Source organism: Scyliorhinus canicula, chromosome 3 (assembly GCF_902713615.1).
Source record: "Scyliorhinus canicula chromosome 3, sScyCan1.1, whole genome shotgun sequence".
Taxonomy (NCBI): Eukaryota; Metazoa; Chordata; class Chondrichthyes; order Carcharhiniformes; family Scyliorhinidae; genus Scyliorhinus; species Scyliorhinus canicula.
Window position 1 is genome coordinate 126,174,148 of NC_052148.1, and position 20,536 is coordinate 126,194,683.

The window sequence follows — 20,536 nt, forward strand, 5'->3', positions numbered from 1 at the left end:
CAGGAACAGGCCCTTCGGCCCTCCCAGCCTGCGCCGATCCAGATTCTTTATCTAAACTTGTCGCCTATTTTCCAGAGATCTACTTCTCTCTGTTCCCCGCCCGTTCATATATCTGTCAAGATGCATCCTAAGTGATGCTATCGTGCCCGCATCTCTGCTGGCAAAGCGTTCCAGGCACCCACCACCCTCTGCATAAAAAACTTTCCACGCACATCTCCCTTAAACTTTCCCCCTCTCACCTTGAAATCGTGACCCCTTGTAATTGACACCCCCACTCTTGGAAAAAGCTTGTTGCTATCTACCCTGTCCAAATCTCTCATAATTTTGTAGACCTCAATCAGGTCCCCCCTCAACCTCCGTCTTTCCAATGAAAACAATCCTAATCTACTCAACCTTTCTTCGTAGCTACACCCTCCATATCAGGCAACATACTGGTGAACCTCCTCTGCAACCTCTCTAAAGCATCCACACCGTTCTGGTAATGTGGCAACCAGAACTGCACGCAGCATTCCAAATGTGGCCTAACCAAAGTCATATACAACTGTAACATGACCCGCCGGCTCTTATACTCAATACCCTGTCCGATGAAGGCAAGCATGCTGTATGCCTTCTTGACCACTCTATCGACCTGCGTTCCAGGGTACAATGGACCTGAACTCCCAGATCTCTCTGTACGTCAATTTTCCCCAGGGCTCTTCCATTGACCGTATAGTCCGCTCTTGAATTGGATCTTCCAAAATGCATCACCTCGCATTTGCCCGGATTGAACTCCATCTGCCATTTCTCTGCCCAACTCTCCAATCTATCTGTATTTTTCTGTATTCTCTGACAGTCCTCCTCGCTATCTGCAACTCCACCAATCTTAGTATCATCTGCAAACTTGCTAATCAGACCACCTATACCTTCGTCCAGATCATTTATGTATATCACAAACAACAGTGGTCCGAGCACGGATCTCTGTGGAACACCACTAGTCACCTTTCTTCATTTTGAGACACTCCCTTCCACCACTACTCTCTGTCTCCTGTTGCCCAGCCAGTTCTTTATCCATCTAGCTAGTACACACTGAACCCCTTGCAACTTCACTTTTTCCATCAACCTGCCATGGGAAACTTTTATCAAACGTCTTACTGAAGTCCATGTATATGACATCTACAGCCCTTCCCTCATTAATTAACTTTGGCACTTCCTCAAAGAATTCTATTAGGTTTGTAAGACATGACCTTCCCTGCACGAAACCATGCTGCCTATCACTGATAAGTCTATTTTCTTCCAAATGTGAATAGATCCTATCCCTCAGTATCTTCTCCAACAGTTTGCCTATCACTGATGTCAAGATCACAGGTCTATAATTCCCTGGATTATCCCTGCTACCCTTCTTAAACAAAGGGACAACACTAGCAATTCTCCAGTCCTCCGGGACCTCACCCGTGCTCAAGGATGCTGCAAAGATATCTGTTAAGGCCCCAGCTATTTCGTTCCTCGATTCCCTCAGTAACCTGGGATAGACCCCATCCGGACCTGGGGACTTGTCCACCTTAACGTCTTTTAGAATACCCAAAACCTCCCCCTTCCTTATGCCGACTTGACCTAGAGTATTTAAACATCCATCCCTAACCTCAATATCCGTCATGTCCCTCTCCTTGGTGAATATCGATGCAAAGTACTCATTAAGAATCTCACCCATTTCCTCTGACTCCATGCATACATTCCCTCTTTTGTCTTTGAGTGGGCCAATCCTTTCTCTAGTTACCCACTTGCTCCTTATATCCGAATAAAAGTCTTTGGAATTTTCCTTAACCCTGTCAGCCAAAGATATTTCATGACCCCTTTTAGCCCTCTTTATTGCGCGTTTGAGATTTGTCCTACTTTCCCGATATTCCTTCATCAGTTTTAAATCACCTAGATCTTATGTATGCTTCCTTTTTCATCTTAGCTAGACTCACAATTCCACCCGTCATCCATGGTTCCCTAATCTTGCCATTTCTATCCCTCATTTTCACAGCGATGTGTCTGTCCTGCACTCTAATCAACCTTTCCTTAAAAGACTCCCACATTCCTGCCGGGTGGAACCAGGTTGGAACCATGCCAGCGGACCTTGGTGGGAACTCGGCCAGTCGACCGCGGAGAATTGCCATGGGGACCTCTTTCAACGGCTCCCGACCAGCGCTGCCTCGATCGCGCGCGAGCCTGGTGGCGATTCTCTGGTCCGCGGAGAATCGCGTCCTGGTGCCGCGGGTCTGAGACCCCATTCTCCACCCCCGCGCCGAGCGTGATTTTGGCGCGGAGGCTCGGAGAACCCCGGCCCTTATTACAAATGCTCCTCACATTGAGACCCAAAGCCTTCAGCCTTGCTTTTTTTATATTTATTGCTCTTTTACAATTATGATGTAATGTGGCCCTTTTTGATATTTTTCTTTGGTTTCTCGGCCTTACACTTTTCCCTGTACTGCCTTTTGTTTCTGCCCCCACCTTACTTCCCCCCACCCCCCCCCCCCCCCCCCCCCCCGACTTCCTGCATCAGTTCCCATCCCCCTGCCACATTTGTTTAAACCCTCCCCAACAGCACTAACAAACACTCCCCATGGGACATTGGTTCTGGCCCTGCCCAGGTGCCGACTGCCTGGTTTGTACTGGTCCCACTTACCCCAGAATCAGATCCAATGTCCCAGGAATTTGAATCCCTTCTTCTTGCACCCTCCCTCAAGCCATCCCTCGGGCCATGTATTCATCTTATCTATCCTGTGATTCCTACTCTGACTAGTACGTGGCGCTGGTAGCAATCCTGAGATTACTACCTTTGAGGTCCTGCTTTTTAAATTACCTTCTAACTTCCTAAAGTCAGCTTGTAGGACCTCATTCCATTATTTCCCTATATTGTTGATGCCTATATGCACCACTACAGCTGGCTGTTCACTCTCCCCCTCCAGAATGCCCTGCAGCATTCTGAGACATCCTTGACCCTTGCACCAGGGAGGCAACATTCTGTCTTGGAAAGTTGTTTGCGGCCACTGAAACGCTCATCTATTCCCCTTACAATTGAATCCCCTATCACCATAGCCCTGCCATTCCTTTTCCTGCCCTCCTGTGCAGCTGAGACAGCCACGGCCATGAACCTGGCTGCTGCCGCCTCCCCTCGTGATCCATGACTCCCAACAGTATCCAAAACGGTATATCTGTTTTGGAGGGAGATGACCCCAGGGGACCCCTGAACTGCCTTCCTATTCTTCCTCTGTCTCATGGTCACCATTCCCTATCTTCATCAGTCATTTTTATCTGCGGTGTGGCCAACTTACTGAACATGCTATCCACGATTTCCTCAGCATTGTGGATGCTCCGAAGTGAATCCACCTGCATCTCCAGAGCCGTCAAGCAACCTGACAGGAGCTGCAGTGGAACACACTTCCTTCACATGAAGGAGTCAGGGACACTGGAAGGGATGTAAACAATCGGGTTGCCCACTCCTGCCTGACTGCCTGTGCCAAACAATTGAACTATTTTGAGTTCTAACTAATTTCTAACGTAAACAAATTGAGGGAAAAATTAAAAGGGGCTGCTCCTGAAAGGGGCACACACCTAAAAAAAAACAAAGAGTGAAGGAAACTTTAAAAATGTAATCCAAAAATGATTAAAAGGGTTGATAAAGCGCCATAGAATCTGCGGTGTCTACCGGGCCTGGAAGGCCTCGATGGTGCCAGTGGACACTGCATGCTCCCTCTCCAGGAATACCCAGCCGTAAATGGAGCCACGGAAGAGGGGCAGACAGTCGAGCTGGATGACCCGCTCGATCGCCCGCTGTCTTCACCTGTGAATTTGCCAAACAGTTGATGGCATAGCAGCGTAGTATCAAGATTAATTAGTTTGATAAAAAGCTTAATTGACTCTTGACCAGTATTTAAATATGGCGGGCAGGCTATTAATATTGGCGACTTCCGTTGTATCATGGAGGTGGAATGGGGTTGGTTGGCATCCATCCTATTTTACGTAACCTCTGCTGCCAAAAATACACCCGGTGGAACACATAAAATGCACCCACTAGTTGTCCATCATGTGAGCCATATTACACATTATAATGTGTATGTTTTCATGTACATATCCTGAAAAATTGTAAAGCAATGAGAATGTAAAATTGGCATCATAAGATTGCTTGCTGGCTCTGGAGCTGCTGGTGGATTCACTTCGGAGCATCCACAATGCTGAGGAAATCGTGGATAGCATGTTCAGTAAGTTGGCTCGGAAATCCCCGGGGTCTTTGAGGACCACCCCAGGATGACAGGTTGGCTCGATGAGGACGAGGGATACCCACTGAGGTCATGGCTGATGACACCAGAGTGGAGACCTGAGACCGGGCGGAACCATTACAATACGCCCACGCTGCTGCCCCTGCTGTCCTTGAGCAGTGTATTGGACCACTGAAAACGTGGTTCCACTGCCTGGAATGCTCTGGCAGGGCTTTACAGTATACCCCCAGTGAGTATCCTATTTTGTGTAGTCTGCTCTGCCCTCCACAATTGGGCACAGCAGCAAGGCGACATGCTGGAGGAGGAGGAGGTGGAAACAGAGGGACATGTGGCGTCGTCTGAGGGGGAGGAGGAGAAGGAGGACCATGAGAGCCTGGAGGTTGAGCCTGAGGAGGTGCAGGAGGATAGAAGACAGGCAGCGGCAAGGGTCCAACATGCCAGCTCGACCAGGGAGGCCCTCATAATCTCTAGATTCACATGAGCCGACACCTCTACCCCCACACCCAGCCCTCCACATTACACACCCCCTTCCGGACCACCCTGTACCCCCATCCAAAGGTCTATGTAACATCACTACAGGGGCTTCTGAAGCTCACTCCAGCTGCCCCTTGGTAACTTTGAATTAATGGGCCTGTGTCGGCATTGTCAGTGGGTCACTATTCAAGGTAGAAGAATGATAAACACTCACTGTGAGGAAAGGTCTGGTCCTCCTCAGGTTCTGATGAAGTCTGACTCCTGTCTTTCTGCTGACAGCACGCTCACACCCATCTCCCTGCAGACTCTGCATCGGGTCTTTTGATCTTGGAGCACTGTGCGGAGGGTGGCAGAGCGGGGGGGGGTGGTGGAGGGGACAGGGTGCAGGGGTGCAGGTAGACCACTGTGAAATTAAAATGACAGAGGCTTCACATGTTTCAAGTGTGAAATGTTTTACTGGTGAATATTTTAATGCCACAGATTTGAACTCCCCTAGCCGGACAGTGACCTCACCAATGCCCACTTAGTGCTCCTCACTCTTCTTGATCCTCGATGGTTGAGCGCTATGTTGAGGTGTGTCCCAAGGATGCACATCAGAGGTGGAGGCAGCCTGCTGCCTTCTGCGCCTTGTGACTTGTGATGCCCTTGGCGGTCACCTTCTTGAGGACTGGGAGACGGGGGCACCAGCCTACTTACTGGTGCCACAGGTGTCTCTGTGCTACAGTGCTCAGCCCACTGCCTTTAAGATGCGCCAGTGTCAGGAGAGGTGGATTCAGAAGGACAGGAGACCGTCTTAGTCTCCTTGGTGGAAGGCCTCAGGATGGGCTTCAGCGCTTCTTCCTCCTTGAGCATGCCCGTGTGGCCAAAGTTGACTCCATGGGACAGGGGGGCAGCTGGAGTGAGCTTCAGAAGCCCCTGATTCATTTGGTCCTGCCAATCCTGGAGGCTCCCCATTGTCTTCACGATAGCGTCGATCCCCTCAGCGATGGTCCTCTGTGACTGGGCCACGCTCTGGAGTACCTCAGCAGTGTCCACCTCTGTCTGCGACATGATGTTAAGGACCTCAGCCATGATTGTCACAGACGGAGCAACACCTTGGACACCACCACTCATGGCTCGGACATCGTGTTCCAGATTTTCCAATGCAGTTGCCATGCAATGCCGGAACCATCTGCTGAGCATGAAGGCTTCGGGGCTCCTCCAATCAGCCTTTCAGTCGCTGGAATGTCACTGACACCCAGTCCTGAATCTCACAGCTGTTGCCTATCATCTGCATCAGCTCTGGGAGAACCTTGTCCAGAGACTCGGCATCTGGACCTCCGACAGCTGACTCCCTTGGAAACTCCTGTCTTCACCTGATGTGCATCAGCAGCTGTGTTGTTCTCACCAGAGTGTGCCACAGAAGGCACCCTGTCCATGGAGTCACCTTGAGCCCCACGGTCATGCTCAGGGATGAAGAAGCGTTGAAGGTCAATATACAAGGCAGAAGAGTGATGATAACTACTGTGAGGTTAGCTCCGATGGTCCTCAGTTTCTCCCATAGTCTGACTCCTGCCTTTCTGCTGACAGCATGCTCACACCCATCCATGTATCAGGTGTGACATGTTTTAATTGTAAACATTTGAAATTTCCATTTCCCCGAGCTACAGATAATACTCCTCTCCGCCCACCCCAGTGCCCACTCAGTGCTCCTCTCTCTTCATAATCTTTCGTGGTCTACTACTAAGTCTAGGCATGTCCTTAGGATGCACATCGGAGGAGGACGCAGCCTGCTGCTTCCTATGTTCTGTGGCCTGCGATGCCCTTGGGCCACTTAAAGGTCTCCTGCTGTTACATTTTGCAGGACATTGAGGAAACTGACCCTTCTGGGTTTGCCAACCTCACAGTTGCACTCCCACCCAGCAGTGCAGGATGCACCTTCAGATTATAATTTGAGCCATTGTGCCTTTCACTGTGTTATTTCTGAGAACTGGAAGTTGACCACAAATGAAGCATCGACAGAAGTTCAGCACAACAAACATAAAAAAAGGCAAGGTGAGTTATGAGCTCTTTCAATACAGATTTCATGGGTCCTCAAGGAACCACAAGTCAGCAAACTCAGCCTGTGAAATCAGATATTATGTGAGACATGAAAGAAATAAACAAAATAAGGTAAAATTAATGATAGGCCTGCTTTAAATCCATCTCAAATACGGTATTTTTTGTTTGAAGAAGTACAAGATGGAAGAAGGCATGCTCAGAGATCAGCTGCCACCAGTTACTACAACTGCAATTTCATCAATCATATTTGCAGATCCACTGACCTCCGAATGACTAAGAACATTATTTTCCATATATTACAACAATGGCGACGTTTTATTTTATTTACTGTGCTGCCAATTGTGCTGGCACATTGGAATGACCTGAGGTCTTGAAAGATACCAGGCACAATTCACTCCTGACTTGTGCTTTGTAGATAGTGGACAGGCTTTGGTGAGGTCAAGAGGTGAGTTACTCATTGTAGGATTCCTAGCCTTTGACCTGCTCTGGTAACCACAGTATTAATACGGCTAGTCCAGTTTCTGACCAATGGTAACCTCCAGGTTGTTGATTGTAGGGATTCAGCGATGGTAATGCCATTGAATGTCAAGGGGCAATGATTAGATCCTCTCTTGTAAGAGATAGCCATTATCTGGCACTTGTGTGGCGTGGATGTAACTTGCCACTTGTCAACCCAAGCCTGGATATTGTCCAGGTTGCTGCATTTAGACATGGACTGCTTCATTGTCTGAGGAGTTGCAAATGGTGCTGAAGATTGTGCAGTCATCTGAGAACATCCCCACATCTGACCTGATGATGGAAGGGAGGTCATTGGTAAAGGAGCTGAAGATGACTGGGCCCAGGACACTACTCTGAGAAACCCCTGCAGTGATGTCCTAGAGCTGAGATGATTGACCTCCAACCACCACAACCATCTTCCTTTGTGCCAGGTATGACTCCAACCAGCAGAGAGTTTTCCCCCTGATTCCCATTGACTCCAGTTTTGCTAGGGCTCCTTGATGCCATGATCGGTCAAATGCTACCTTGATGTCAAGGGCAGTCACTCTCATCTCATCTCTGGCATTCAATACTTTTGTCCATGTTGGAACCAAGGTTGTAATGAGGTCAGGAGCTGAGTAACCCTGGCAGCCCCTAAATTGAATATCCATGGGCAGGTTATTGCTGAGTAAGTGCCGTTTGATAGCATTGTTGATGACTTCTTCCATCACTTTGCTGATGATGGAGAGTAGACTGAAGGGGTGTTTTTTGGCTGGGTTGGATTTATCCTGTTTTTTGTGTACAGGGCACAGCTGGGCAATTTTCCACATCGTTGGAAAAAGGCCAGTGTTGTAGTTTTACTGGAACAGCTTGGCTAGGAGTGCGGAAATTTCTGGAGCATAAGTCTTCAGTACTATTGTCGGAAAATTGTCAGGGCCCATAGTCTTTGCAGTATCCAGTGCCTTCAGCTGTTTCTTGATATCACATGGAGTGAATTGTATTGGCTGAAGACTGATATCTGATGCTGGAGACCTCTGGAGGAGACCAAGGTGGATCATCCATCGAGGATCAAGAAGAGTGAGGAGCACTAAGTGGGCATTCTGGCTGAAGATTGTTGAAAATGCTTCAACCTTGTCTTTTGCACAGATGACCGGCCTCATCCGTCATTGAGAAATGGGAAATATATGGAACCTCCTCCTCCAGTGAATTGTTTAATTGTTCACCACCATTCATGGCTAGATGTGGCAGGACTGCAGATCTTCAATCTGATGCGTTCATTGTGGAATCACTTAGCCCTGTCTATTACTTGTTGCTTATGTTGTTTGGCACACAAGTAGTCCTGTGTTGTAGCTTCAATAGGTTGACACCTTATTTTGACATTTGCCTGGTGTTGTTCCTGACATGCCCTCCTGCACTCTTCATTGAACCAGGGTTGATCCCCTGGCTTGGTAGTAATGGTAGAGTGGGGGATATGCCAGGCCGTGAAGTTGTAGATTGTTGTTGAGTACATGTTTGCTGCTGCTGATGGCCTACAGCACCTCATGGATGCCCAATCTTGAGTTGCTAGATCTGTTGGATGATTGGGGGCAGCACGGTAGCACAGTGGTTAGCACTGCTGCCTCACAGTTCTAAGGTCCTGGGTTCAATTCCGGACTCGGGTGACTGTTTGTGTGGAGTTTGCACTTTATCCCTGTGTATGCGTGGGTTTCCTCTGGGTACCCTGCTTTCCTTCCACAGTCCAACGATGTGCAGGTTAGGTGGATTGACCATGCCAAATTGCCCCTTAATGTCCAAAAGATGAGGTGAGTTACTGGGTTACGAGGATAGGGTGGAAATGTGGGCTTAAATAGGGTGCTCTTTCCAGGGGCTGGTGCATACTTGATGGGCCGCCTTCTATGATCTATCCCATTTAACAGAGTGTTTGTGCCACATAACACGATGGAGGGTATCCTCAATGTGAAGACAAGACCTTTTCTCCACAAGGACTTTGTGGTAGTCACTTCTACCAATACTGTCATGGGCAGATGCACTTGCAGCAGGCAGATTGGTGAGGATAAGATCAAGTATGTTTTTCCCTGTTGGTTCCCTCACCACCTATTGCAGTCCCAGTCTAGCAGCTATGTCCTTTAGGACCCGGCCAGCTTAGTCTGTGGTGGTACTACCGAACCGCTCTTGGTGATGGACATTGCAGTCCCCCACCCAGAGTATATTCTGCGCCCTTGCCACCCTCATTGGTTCCTCCATGTGGAGTACTGATTCATCAGCTGATGGCGGACGGTATGTGGTAATCAGCAGGGGTTTTCCTTGCCCATGTTTAACCTGAAACCATGAAACTTCATGGTATCCATAGTCGAGGTTGAGGATGCCCAGGGCAACTCCATCCCAACTGTATACCACTGTGCCACCACCTTTGCTGGGTAGGTTTTGCTGGTGAGAAAGGACAAACCCAGAAATGGTGATAGTGGTGTCTGGGACATTGTAAGGTATGATTCTGTGAGTATGACTCTGTCAGGCTGTTGCTTAACTAGTCTGTGAGACAGCTCTCACAACTTTAGTACCACCCCCACTAGATGTTAGGAAGGAGGACTTTGCAGCATTAACAGGGTAGAGTTTGATGTCATTTCCGATGCCTGGGTCAAAGCCGCCTGGTCCGTCTGGTTTCATTTCTTCTTCATGCTTTTGTAGTGGTTGAATACAACTGAGTGGCTTGCTGCGCCCTTTCAGAGGGCATTTAAGGGTCAATCATGTTGCTGTTGGCCTGGAGTCACATGTAGGCCAGACCAGGTAAGGAGATTTCCTTTCCTAAAGGACGGTAGTGAATCAGATGGTTTTTTACCGCAATCAACAATGCTTTCATAGTCATCATTACACATTTAATTCCAGAGATTTTATTTAGTTTAAATTCCACCTCCTGCCATGTCATATTCATTCTCTGGTTTTGACACTCCTTTACTGTAAAATGCTATTTGCCTTCTGTTCGATTGTTGCAAATTATTGTCGGGGATGTTATCCTCTGATAGGGTAGATTTGAACATCAGGCATGGATGGACTGGGAAACAAGTGGAGTGCAAGTTCATTCCTACCATACTATTATGGTTAGTCGACTATTGCCAAAGAGCATCCCATTGTCAATCATACTGGTACAAGATCAGGTGCCTTGAATGGAGAACTGGTTATCAGATATGCAGGTCTTGCTGCAGACAGACCATTCAACATTCTCTTTCAACACCCAAATAATTTGCCAGGCACCTTCTGCTTCAGGACCGGGTACAATTGGATGGACTATGCATTGCACACTCTGCCCAATTATCCCTCAAAATTACATTGAGGACCCAAGTCAGCCACAAGACCCTGTATGTCACAATGAGCCTGAAACATTTGAGGCTTGGACCAACCAGTGAAAGATCCAGAAAATGTGTCTGCAGACGGAGTTTGAGCAGGAATGGGACTGTAAGTCTGTTTTTTTTCAATGTTATCTGAGGGATTGGTCATGACACTGGGATCATTTCACTGGTCTTCTTCAAGATAGCACTGGGATCCTTTTCTATCCGGTTATGAGGGCAGATAGGGGTCAGTTTAACATTTCATTTGAAAGATGGGACCGATGATAGTGCTCTCTGCTAAGCATAGAGCGTTAGCTTTTATTTTTATGGTCAAGTTTCAAATTGGGGCTTGAAGCCATAACCTTCTGATTCAGAGGCATGAGTGATACTAACTAAGCCATGTCTGGCACACCGGCATCTATTGTGGGCTCTAAAGGACTCTGTTCCACTTTGGGAGGGTAATTGGTTGAGCTGGCTTGTCTTTTATTTATTTATTTTTTATTCACTCAAGGGATGTGGACTGCACTGGCTAGACCAGCATTCATTACTTATCCCTAATTGCCCCTGAGAAGGTGGTTGTGAACTGCCTTCTTGAATTTCTGAAGTCTGTGTGGTGTGGAAGGACAAGGGCAGCAAGTACTTGCGCCCTTGCAGATACCGGTGGCTGTGTATAGCTTTCCAAATGATCCCAGAATTTAGGATTGGACCATAAGGTAGGAGCAGAAGTTGACCATTCAGTCCATCGAGTCTGCTCTGCCATTCATTGAGATCATGACTGATCTGATATGATAATCTTCAACTTCATTTTCCTGCCTTTTCCCCACAACCCTTGATTGCCTGACTAATTAGCAATCTGTCTATCTCAGCCTTGAACACACTTAAAGACCCAACCTCTACACCACAGAGTGAGAATAGATGGGGTTTTCGTTCAGCTGCTCATACACTGAGGACTTTATATGAGCAAATGGGGGAGAAAGGAAGTGTAAAACTACAAGAAATATGATGGTTACTGGGAACCAGAGCAGCAGGTCAGCATGTGAGGAGAAGGTAGAGGTTAATAGGATGAACAGGCAGGGCCAGTCAAACGACTACCGAGGGGTAAGAAAACATAAAAAGTTAAAATGACTGGGGGAGTGAAAGTTGGGGATGAGGTTGAGTGTTACCATAGATTAATGAAGGAGGTCAGAATGTGTGAAAAGCGTAGTGCACAAGGAAATCCTGCAAGGAAAAGACAAATCAGTAGGACATATTAAAAACCTTGTAACTAAATGCACACAGTATTCGGAATAAGGTCAATGAGCTGAGGACTCAAATAGAGACAAATGGGTATGATTTGGTGGGGATTACTGAAACATGGTTACAGGAGGACCGGACTGGGAGTTGAATGTCCCGGGTACTCAGTATTCCAAAAGGATAGACAGGATGGAATAGGAGGTGGAGTTGCTTTATTGGTTAAAGATGGCATCAAGGTTGTATGAAGAAATGATATTGGCACTAAGGGCCAAAATATTAAATCGATATGGATGGAAATAAAAGACAAAGGAAAAAACTCCTTGGTAGGAGTCTTTACAAGCTCCTGAGCAATACTTCCAAAGTGGGGCATAGTGCAAAGCAAGAAATAATGAGGGCTGTGAGAAGGGCACAGTGGTAATCATGGGTGATTTGAATAATAATAACCTTTTATTGCCACAAGTATAATGTTACTGTGAAAAGCCCCTAGTCGCCACATTCCGGCGCCTGTTCGGGTAAGCTGGTACAGGAATTGAACCCACGCTGCTGGCCTTGTTCTGCATCACAAACCAGCTGTCTAGTCCACTGAACTAAACCAGCCCCGACATGCATATTGACTGGATGAACCAAATCGGTAAGGTAGCCTCGAGGGAGATTTCAGAGAGTGCATGAGGGATTGTTTCTTGGAGCAATATGTTATGGAGCCAACCAGTGGTGGTTGCATAATGAAGAAGGGTTGATAAATAGCCTTATTGTTCCTCTTGGAAGGAGCGAGAGAAGACAGTGTGCCAAACTAGAGCTTTAGCGTTCGACAGAGGTAATTAAACAGGTGTGAGGAAAGAGTTGGCCCAAGTAGACTGGGCACAAATAATTGAGGGTGGGATAGTTGAGGAACAATGGTGGGTGTTCAGGGAGGGAGGTATTAAACACCTCTCAATTAAAGTATATTCCTGAGAGGAGGAGGAATTGTAAAAGGAGAAAAACGTTCCATGGCTAAACAAGGAAGTCAAGGGGGACATAAAAGCAAAACCTAAGGCATACCATACTGCAAAAGATAGTGGTAAACTGGAGGATTGGGAGAACTTTAGGGGTCAGCAAAAAGCTACTAAAAATAGAATTAATAAAGATAAGATGAACTATGAAAGTAAACTAGCAGAAAACATAAATACTGATACCAAGAGCTTCTATAAGTATATAAAGAGGGAGAGAATAGCTAAACTAAATGTTGGCCTTTTCGAAGCCGATACTGGTGAGATAATAATGGGTAACACAGATGGTGGAGGCACTGAACCAATATTTTGCCTCTGTCTTCACAGTAGAGGATAATAAAACATTTCCAAGAACTGAGGTTAATGCAGAGGAACATAGTGCAATAATCATCACTAGGGAGAAGGTACTGAATAAACTAAGGGGACTAAAGGCAGATAAATCTCTGGGAGCTAATGGCCTGCATCCAGGGTATTAAAAGAGGTGGCAGCAGACATAGTGGATGCATTGGTTATGATATTTCAAAATTCCCTGGATTCTGAAAAGGTCCCAGTGGATTGGAAACATGCCAATGTAACTCCCTATTAAAACTGGAGAGAGGCAAAAAGTAGGAAACTATAGACCGGCTTGGCCTCTGTGGTGGGAAGTTGCTGGATTCAATCATTAAGGAGGAGATGACTGAACATTTGGAAAGACAAAGCTCAATCCACCATTGTCAGCATGGTTTTATGAAGGGTAAGTCACGCTTGACAAACTTACTTGAGTTCTTTGATGATGTAAACATCAAGGCGGATAATGGGAACCTGTGGATGTGGTATATCTAGACTTCCAGAAGGCATTTGACAAGGTGCCGCATAAAAAACTGATTCAGAATGTGAAATCGCAGGGGATTGGGGGTAGAATATTAGATTGGATTGTCAACTGGCTGACTGAAAGGTCCGTCTCTGGCTGGCGAACTGTAACTAGTGGGGTGCCGCAGGGGTCAGTCCGCAGACCTCAACTGTTTACAATCTATATAAATGATCTGCAAGCAGGGACAGAGTGTAACATAGCAACATTTGTGGATGATACTAAAATAGGTGGAAAGGAGGCAGTGAAGAGGAGCTAAAGATTTTACAGACAGATATAGATAGGCTAGGAGGTTGGACCCAAAATTTGACAGATGGAGTTTAATGCAGATAAGTGTGAGGTTATCTATTTTGGCCGAAAAAATAGTCAGGCAAATCATTATCTAAATAGAAAGCAGATTCAAAATGAGTCTGGGCAGAGGGATCTGGGTGTCTTTGCTCATGAATCGTAGAAAGTCTGTATGCAGGTACAAAATGTAATAAGAAAGGCAAATGGAATGTTAATCTTTATTGCAAAAGGACTAGAGTATAAAAGTAGAGAAATGTTGTTACAATTGTATAGGGCGTTGGTGAGACCACATCTGGAGTATTGTGTCCAGTTTTGGTCTCCTTATTTGAGGAAGGATATGGTGATATTGGAAGCAGTTCAGAGGAGGTTCACCAAATTGATTCCGGGGATGAAGGGGTTGACATATGAAGTAATTTAAAAATTGGGCTTACAATCACACACACATCATAGATATTGTAGAATTTACAGTGCAGAAGGAGGCCGGGATTGTGAAAAATCGGCGTCGCCACCGGGGGTAGTGGCTTGGTTGGGTGACCTGTACAGCTTCCTGTGATTAGAGAAGATAAAGTATGAGTTAAGGGGCTCTTCAGGGGGGTTTGAGGCAAGGTGGGGGATGTGTGTGACCGCGTTTCAGGGGCTGTTTGTCGTGGGGGGGGGGGGAGAAAAAGGGGAAAAATCTGTATAGTTGATTGTTGGGAAGTATGTTTCCCGGGGTGTTCATTGGCTCTTATCTGTTTTGATTCATACTTGTAATAAAATACATTTTTTTTTCTAATTGGGCTAACACTCGCTAGGGTTTAGAAGGATGAGAGGGGTTTTGATCAAGGTACATAAAATACTAAAAGGGATTTATAAAGTAAATGTTGACCAAATGTCCCCCTTTGTGAGGCAATCTAGCACATGAGGTTTAGGTTGAGGGCGGTAGATTTAAATCTGAATAAAAGTAAATTACTGCGGATGCTGGAATCTGGAACCAAAGAGAAAATACTGGAAAATCTCAGCTGGTCTGGCAGCATCTGTAGGGAGAGAAAAGAGCTAATGTTTCGAGTCCAGATGACCCTTTGTCAAAGCTAAAAGACATAGAAAGTGGGAGATATTTATATTGTGGGGTGAGGGAATGAAAGACGAGTCGCAGTCACAGAAACCAAGGGAAAAGAGTGCTAATGGCAGTCCCATAGGAGAATAAAAAGTGTGAAAGGCCAAACAGCAGAGAAAATAACATCAGAGGGTAAGCTGTGACAGATGTGCGGGGAGGGGGAAGCAAAGGGGAGAAAAGGTTTAAAAGGTTCAAAGATTTAAAACTGAGATGGGGAGGCACTACTTCTCGCAGAGGGTGGTGAATTTGTGAAACTCGCTGCCCCATAGTGCAGTTGGGTCCGAATCATTAAATGGTTTCAAGAGGGAGATAGATATATTTCTGACTTAAAAATGGGTTAAAAGGATATGGGGAACAGGTAGGGAGGTGGCTTTGAGACTAGCAAAAGATCAGCCATGATCTGATTGAATGGCGGAGCAGGCTCGAAGGATGAATTGCCTACCTCTGCTCCTAATTCCTATGTTCCTATGAGATTGAGGCCCGGGGTTGGGGTGTGAAGGGGGTGTGGACACAATGATGTGAGGCAACCAGGATAGGGCAACTGGTGAGTGGAAACTACCTATGAATAACACTCCTGTTCTTCCCAATTCGACAATAAAATTAGAAGTAAACATTTCAGAAATGTTAACACCAGTTTCAGGCATGGGTCCTGAATGCCTATATTGTACAGGAAAAATTACCAGGCGGGCAGGAAATACACCTCTGAGGCTGAATGTACACACATTCCGCCTGCTACATTCAACACTTAAGCCTAATTTTTACACTTGTGAAATGGGGATAGCCCCAGTGGTCTTTGTCATTTTAAATGATACAGAATGTAATTTTTTACCTAACCTTGTTTGAGCGCCAGGTTATTTTCTTCGGCCATAGTTTGACTTGAATGCCCTGACAAACACTTTGAATTCACAGATGTGACATTGGAGATTATTATAAAAATAACAATATACTTAATATAAAAGAATAGTTTAAATGTGCATTTTACAAAAAAATACTTATATAATATTGCTGTTCTTGGGCTTGGAATTCCTGCTTATATTCTTTTACAATTAAACAATATATTTTTTCAATTAAAGGTATAACAACGGTCCTAACTATGACAACACTGAGCATCAGTGCTCGACACTCTCTGCCAAAGGTCTCCTATGCCACAGCTATGGACTGGTTCATTGCAGTCTGTTTTGCATTTGTCTTCTCTGCTCTGATCGAATTTGCTGCTGTTAACTACTTCACAAATGTACAAGCTGAAAAAGCCAAAAAAAGGGCATCCAAGTCCCTTGCTTCATCTCCACTGACTCCAATAAAGACAGTGTCTGCCTCGGAGGTTGTACTGCAGGTAATAACTTTGTCAATAGTTATTGTAATGCTGTAGAATGGTGTCGTTAGTTTTAATTTAAAAAAAACTTTAATTTCAATGTTGTAGCCGTTAAATATTATCTGACACCCCCCCTCCCCCCACATCACGGAGTTTACCCAGTGAGCAATTGAAACATGGGCCCAGTTTTCCCCATTCTGACAGGCATTAAATTACATTGGTGGGCGAAATAAAAGGTGAGTGGACCCAGATCTGGAAACCTCACCACATTTTTAACACTGGTAATCTTCAGTGATGTGGTAAATGGGACTGGTCTGGAACCTACATGCATAGAAAGGGACTTCTGAAGTAGTCCTTTTTCTATTTAGTGGTGGTAGTGGAAGTCCGGAAGGCAATGTAACCCTGCTTCCTCAGTGCAGACGGCAATGCAGTGAGAGGGCCCTCAGCATTGTTGGGAAATCTTGAAAAAGATGCAAGTAAGCACTGTACTTTGACCAGAACAGCCTCAGAAAGGCCCGTATTTGAAACAGTAAAAGGATGGAGACAGCGTAATGGTCCCTGAATAAACAGAGCCTGAGCAAAATTCTACCAGCAATGGGGCATCAGTCCATTCAGCCCAGCTAAATCTTGACCATGAGGGAAGAAGTCTGCCATTGGACATGGATGCAGTTCCTTCATATCTGCATGCCATTCAGGCCAAGCAGCTACAGCCTCTGCAGCCAGCACCGAGGAGAAAGAGCCAGGATTGTTCCGAGCTCTGTGTCTCCGTGTGTACCATAACAGGCTCACCTAACTGGGGATGTCCGAACATTATTACAGGAGAGGACAACTGGCCAGGGAGATAATAAATGCTCTCCACAATAATCAAACCACTCATTGGCAGGCCCTGTCGGCAGCAGGTGACTGTGGTGTTCAACATCTTCGCCTCAGCTTCATTTCAGGGTTCTGCTGCTACCTCTGTGGAATATCTCAGTCCATTGCTCACTACTGTACTGCAGCCTTGTTGTTGCAAATGACATCTTCACAGGGGTCATTGGCTTCATCAGTTTCTTGACAGAAAAGACCAAGCTTCACAGTATCATAGACTGCACCCAAATGGTCATGAAGACAGCCGTGGTTTGACCAGACATGTTCATTAACAAAAGATACCTTGCATCAATGTCCAGGTGGTCTGTGACCATGGAAGGACTTGCGCAAGCTTTCAGGAAGCTGCAGGACTTATTTATACTCACAAGTTCAAAGCTCCCTCAACTCTTCTTCCCCAACTCCCAGGTATGTGGACAGATTCTGGGAGACAAGGGCTACACTCTGAGGAGATGGTCTCAAACCCAAATGAGAAATCCTCAAACAGAGCCACAGCATTGGGTATAATGAAAGCCACCCACACCCCAGGACACTGAATAAGCAGGCAACAGGCCTGCTGAAATGAGATTCCGATGCCTTTTCACTCTCGGGGTCTGATGCAATGTTTGCCTGCCAGGTTCTCATGCATGGCCATCATGGCACAGCAGATGGGCATGACAGAGTCCAAGGGAAAAACATGGAGAGGAATCCATGCGGGCCAGTATTGTTGCAAGGGACATACTGATCCAGTAGTGGGTCAGCTGAGGGTACCTTATGTAACAAATAATGGAGCACATGCCATAGCACTGGATGAAACCTTCATATGGACCGAAACCAAGTCAACATGCCTCAAATTATAGCTGTCACATATAGCTCGTAGCACAAGGGCAGCACAGTAGCACAGTGGTTAGCACTGTTGCTCCACAGCGCCAGGGTCTCAGGTTCGATTCCCAACTTGTGCCATTGAAATGAAAATGAAAATTGCTTATTGTCACGAGTAGGTTTCAATGAAGTTACTGTGAAAAGCCCCTAGTCGCCACATTCCGGCGCCTGTCCGGGGAGGCTGGTACGGGAATCGAACCGTGCTGCTGGCCTGCTTGGTAAGCCAGCGATTTAGCCTTGTGAGCTAAACCAGCCCCTAAACCAGCCACTTGTCTGTGCGGAATCTTCACGTTCTCCCCGTGCCTGTGTGGATTTCCTCCGGGTGCTCCAGTTTCGTCCCACAGTCCAAAGATGTGCAGGTTAGGTGGATTGGCCAAGCTAAATTACCCTTAGTGTCTAAAAAAAAGGTCAGGTTGGTTTACTGGGTTACGGGGATAGGGTGGAGCTGTGGGGCTTAAGTGGGGTGCTTTTTCCAAGGGCCGGTGCAGCCTTGCTGGGCCGAATAGCTTCCTTCTGAACTGTAAATTCTACGTTCTATGTTTTATGTACTGGCTTCTCCACTGGCCCCTCTGAGTCACTAATATTGCTTGCATATATTGTAAATAATCTTTTGCATAGATCTATAAATGGCATACAAAGATTTGCGTAAACCAATACATACGGACATTCAAATTAGAAGCAAGTGTAGGCCACTCGGCCCTTTGAGCCTGTTCCGCCATTCAATAAGATCATGCCTGATCTGATTGTAACCTCAACCCCACATTCCTGCCTACCCCCAATAACTTCTCACCCCCGCCTTGTTAATCAAGAATCTATCTAGCTCTGCCGTAAAATTATTGAAAGATTCTGATCCACTTCCATTTGAGGAAGAGAGTTCCAGAGACTCGTGACCCTTTGAGAAAAATAATCTCTCCTCATCTCTCTCTTTAATGGAGAAACAGCTTGGGCTGGATTCTCCACACCCTCACACCAAAATGGCGGCCGGTTCGGGGGTGGAGAATCGATGCTCCTGCAAGAAATCGGGACCGGTGCCGGTTTGCCCATTGTGTGGGCCACAAAAAGCGACGTCACCGGCAGTACGCTGCACCACTGGGGAACATTGTCCGAGGCCCACTCCAACATCCTCCGTCCCCGACTGGCCAAAGTCCCGGGAGCGTGGAACTAATGTGCTCCAGCCGGTCGGGATATTCGCATGGCGGCTGTGGACTCAGTCCACGGCCGCCCAGGTCGAGAAAGGGCGGAGCGGAGGCCAGGCAGGACCTTATAGGCGACCGGGGAATGTTTGTGCGGGCAGACAGGGTCGGACGCACGGCCAATCGGGGGGTCTCCTTTGTGGGTCTACCTACGCGTTCCGAGTCCGCCATGAAGCACGGCGCCGGAGGCCGCCGCCGTGCGCATATGCGGCCTCTGACCTGGGAGTGCGGGGGACCGTATCTGCAGCAAAAGCTGCGAGAGTTACTCTGGGTCCCTGCTACCCCCTCCTTCGGAGCTGGGAATTTGTGTCCCTTTAATCCAGGATTTTCAGGAGTAAAACTCCACAGTTTTGATGCTGGAGTGGGGACATAGTCCCAATAATGGAGAATCCAGCCTCTTATTTTCAAACAGTGGCCTCTAGTTCTAGATTCTCCCACAAAAGGAAACATCCTCTCCACATTCATCCTGTCAAGAGCCCTCAGGATCTTAAAGGTTTCTATCAAGTTGCCTGTAATACGAATAAGTGTGAGGCAATGCAATTGGGCAGAACAAACAAGACAAGGTAGTACATGACGAACGGCAGGACCCTGGTAAGTACCCAGCATCAGACCTGTCTTGTTGTGTGATGTGACCATCAATTCACTCGAGACACGATTGGAAGTAAACTGTGGTTTTAATAGACTTACAACTGAGCCTGCCTGCAACCAGAAGAACTGAGGGCAGGCTCGCACGGCTGCAGCACTTTATACTTCCGGTAGTAGGAGGGGCCATGGGCAGAGCCATGGGTGGAGCCAAGGGTGGAGCCCTGTACAAGCTCCTCATCTCCCCCTATGGGCAGAGCCGCGCAACGGCTCACAGACAGAGCCCACAAGGACACAATACTATACAGTGAATTATATGAAGTACATTCACCCCCTGTAAAAAAAATCTATTCCGGCGGGGGTGACGGGTCTACAGGTTGAGCCGGTCCGGTGGCCGAGTCGTCCTTTGGGATCGGCGGAGCACCGGGGTTGCAGCCTCTTCGGGTGGCTGGGTGGTGACGGTTGGCGTGGATATGAGGGTGGATTCCGGGGGTGTTTCGGTCCGAGCTATGTTCCTGACCGGTGCGACGGGCGAAGGGGGGCGCAGGAAACCTATAGGCGTGGGGGCGCAGGGCATGGGGGGTTGGGTGGGGTGTAGTGTGAGGGGTACCTCGGCGGTGGTGGTGGATCCTGCAGGCGCCAGGTCCCGGAGGGAAACGGTGTCCTGACGGCCGTCGGGGTGTTCAATAAAGGCGTAGTGTGGGTTCGAGTGTAGCAGT

The 20,536-nt window shown here is 47.1% G+C and overlaps 1 protein-coding gene across 6 annotated transcripts in view; it reads left to right on the forward strand.

Moving 5' to 3' along the window:
* The window catches only part of LOC119962943 (gamma-aminobutyric acid receptor subunit alpha-6-like), a 114,912-nt gene that overhangs the window by 79,044 nt on the left and 15,332 nt on the right, over positions 1-20,536 (forward strand). For all 6 annotated transcript variants that reach the window (XM_038791276.1, XM_038791274.1, XM_038791275.1 and 3 more), the window contains exon 9: positions 16,079-16,338. In XM_038791276.1, coding sequence (XP_038647204.1) covers positions 16,079-16,338 — 260 coding nt within the window. The remainder of the gene's footprint in view (positions 1-16,078; positions 16,339-20,536) is intronic.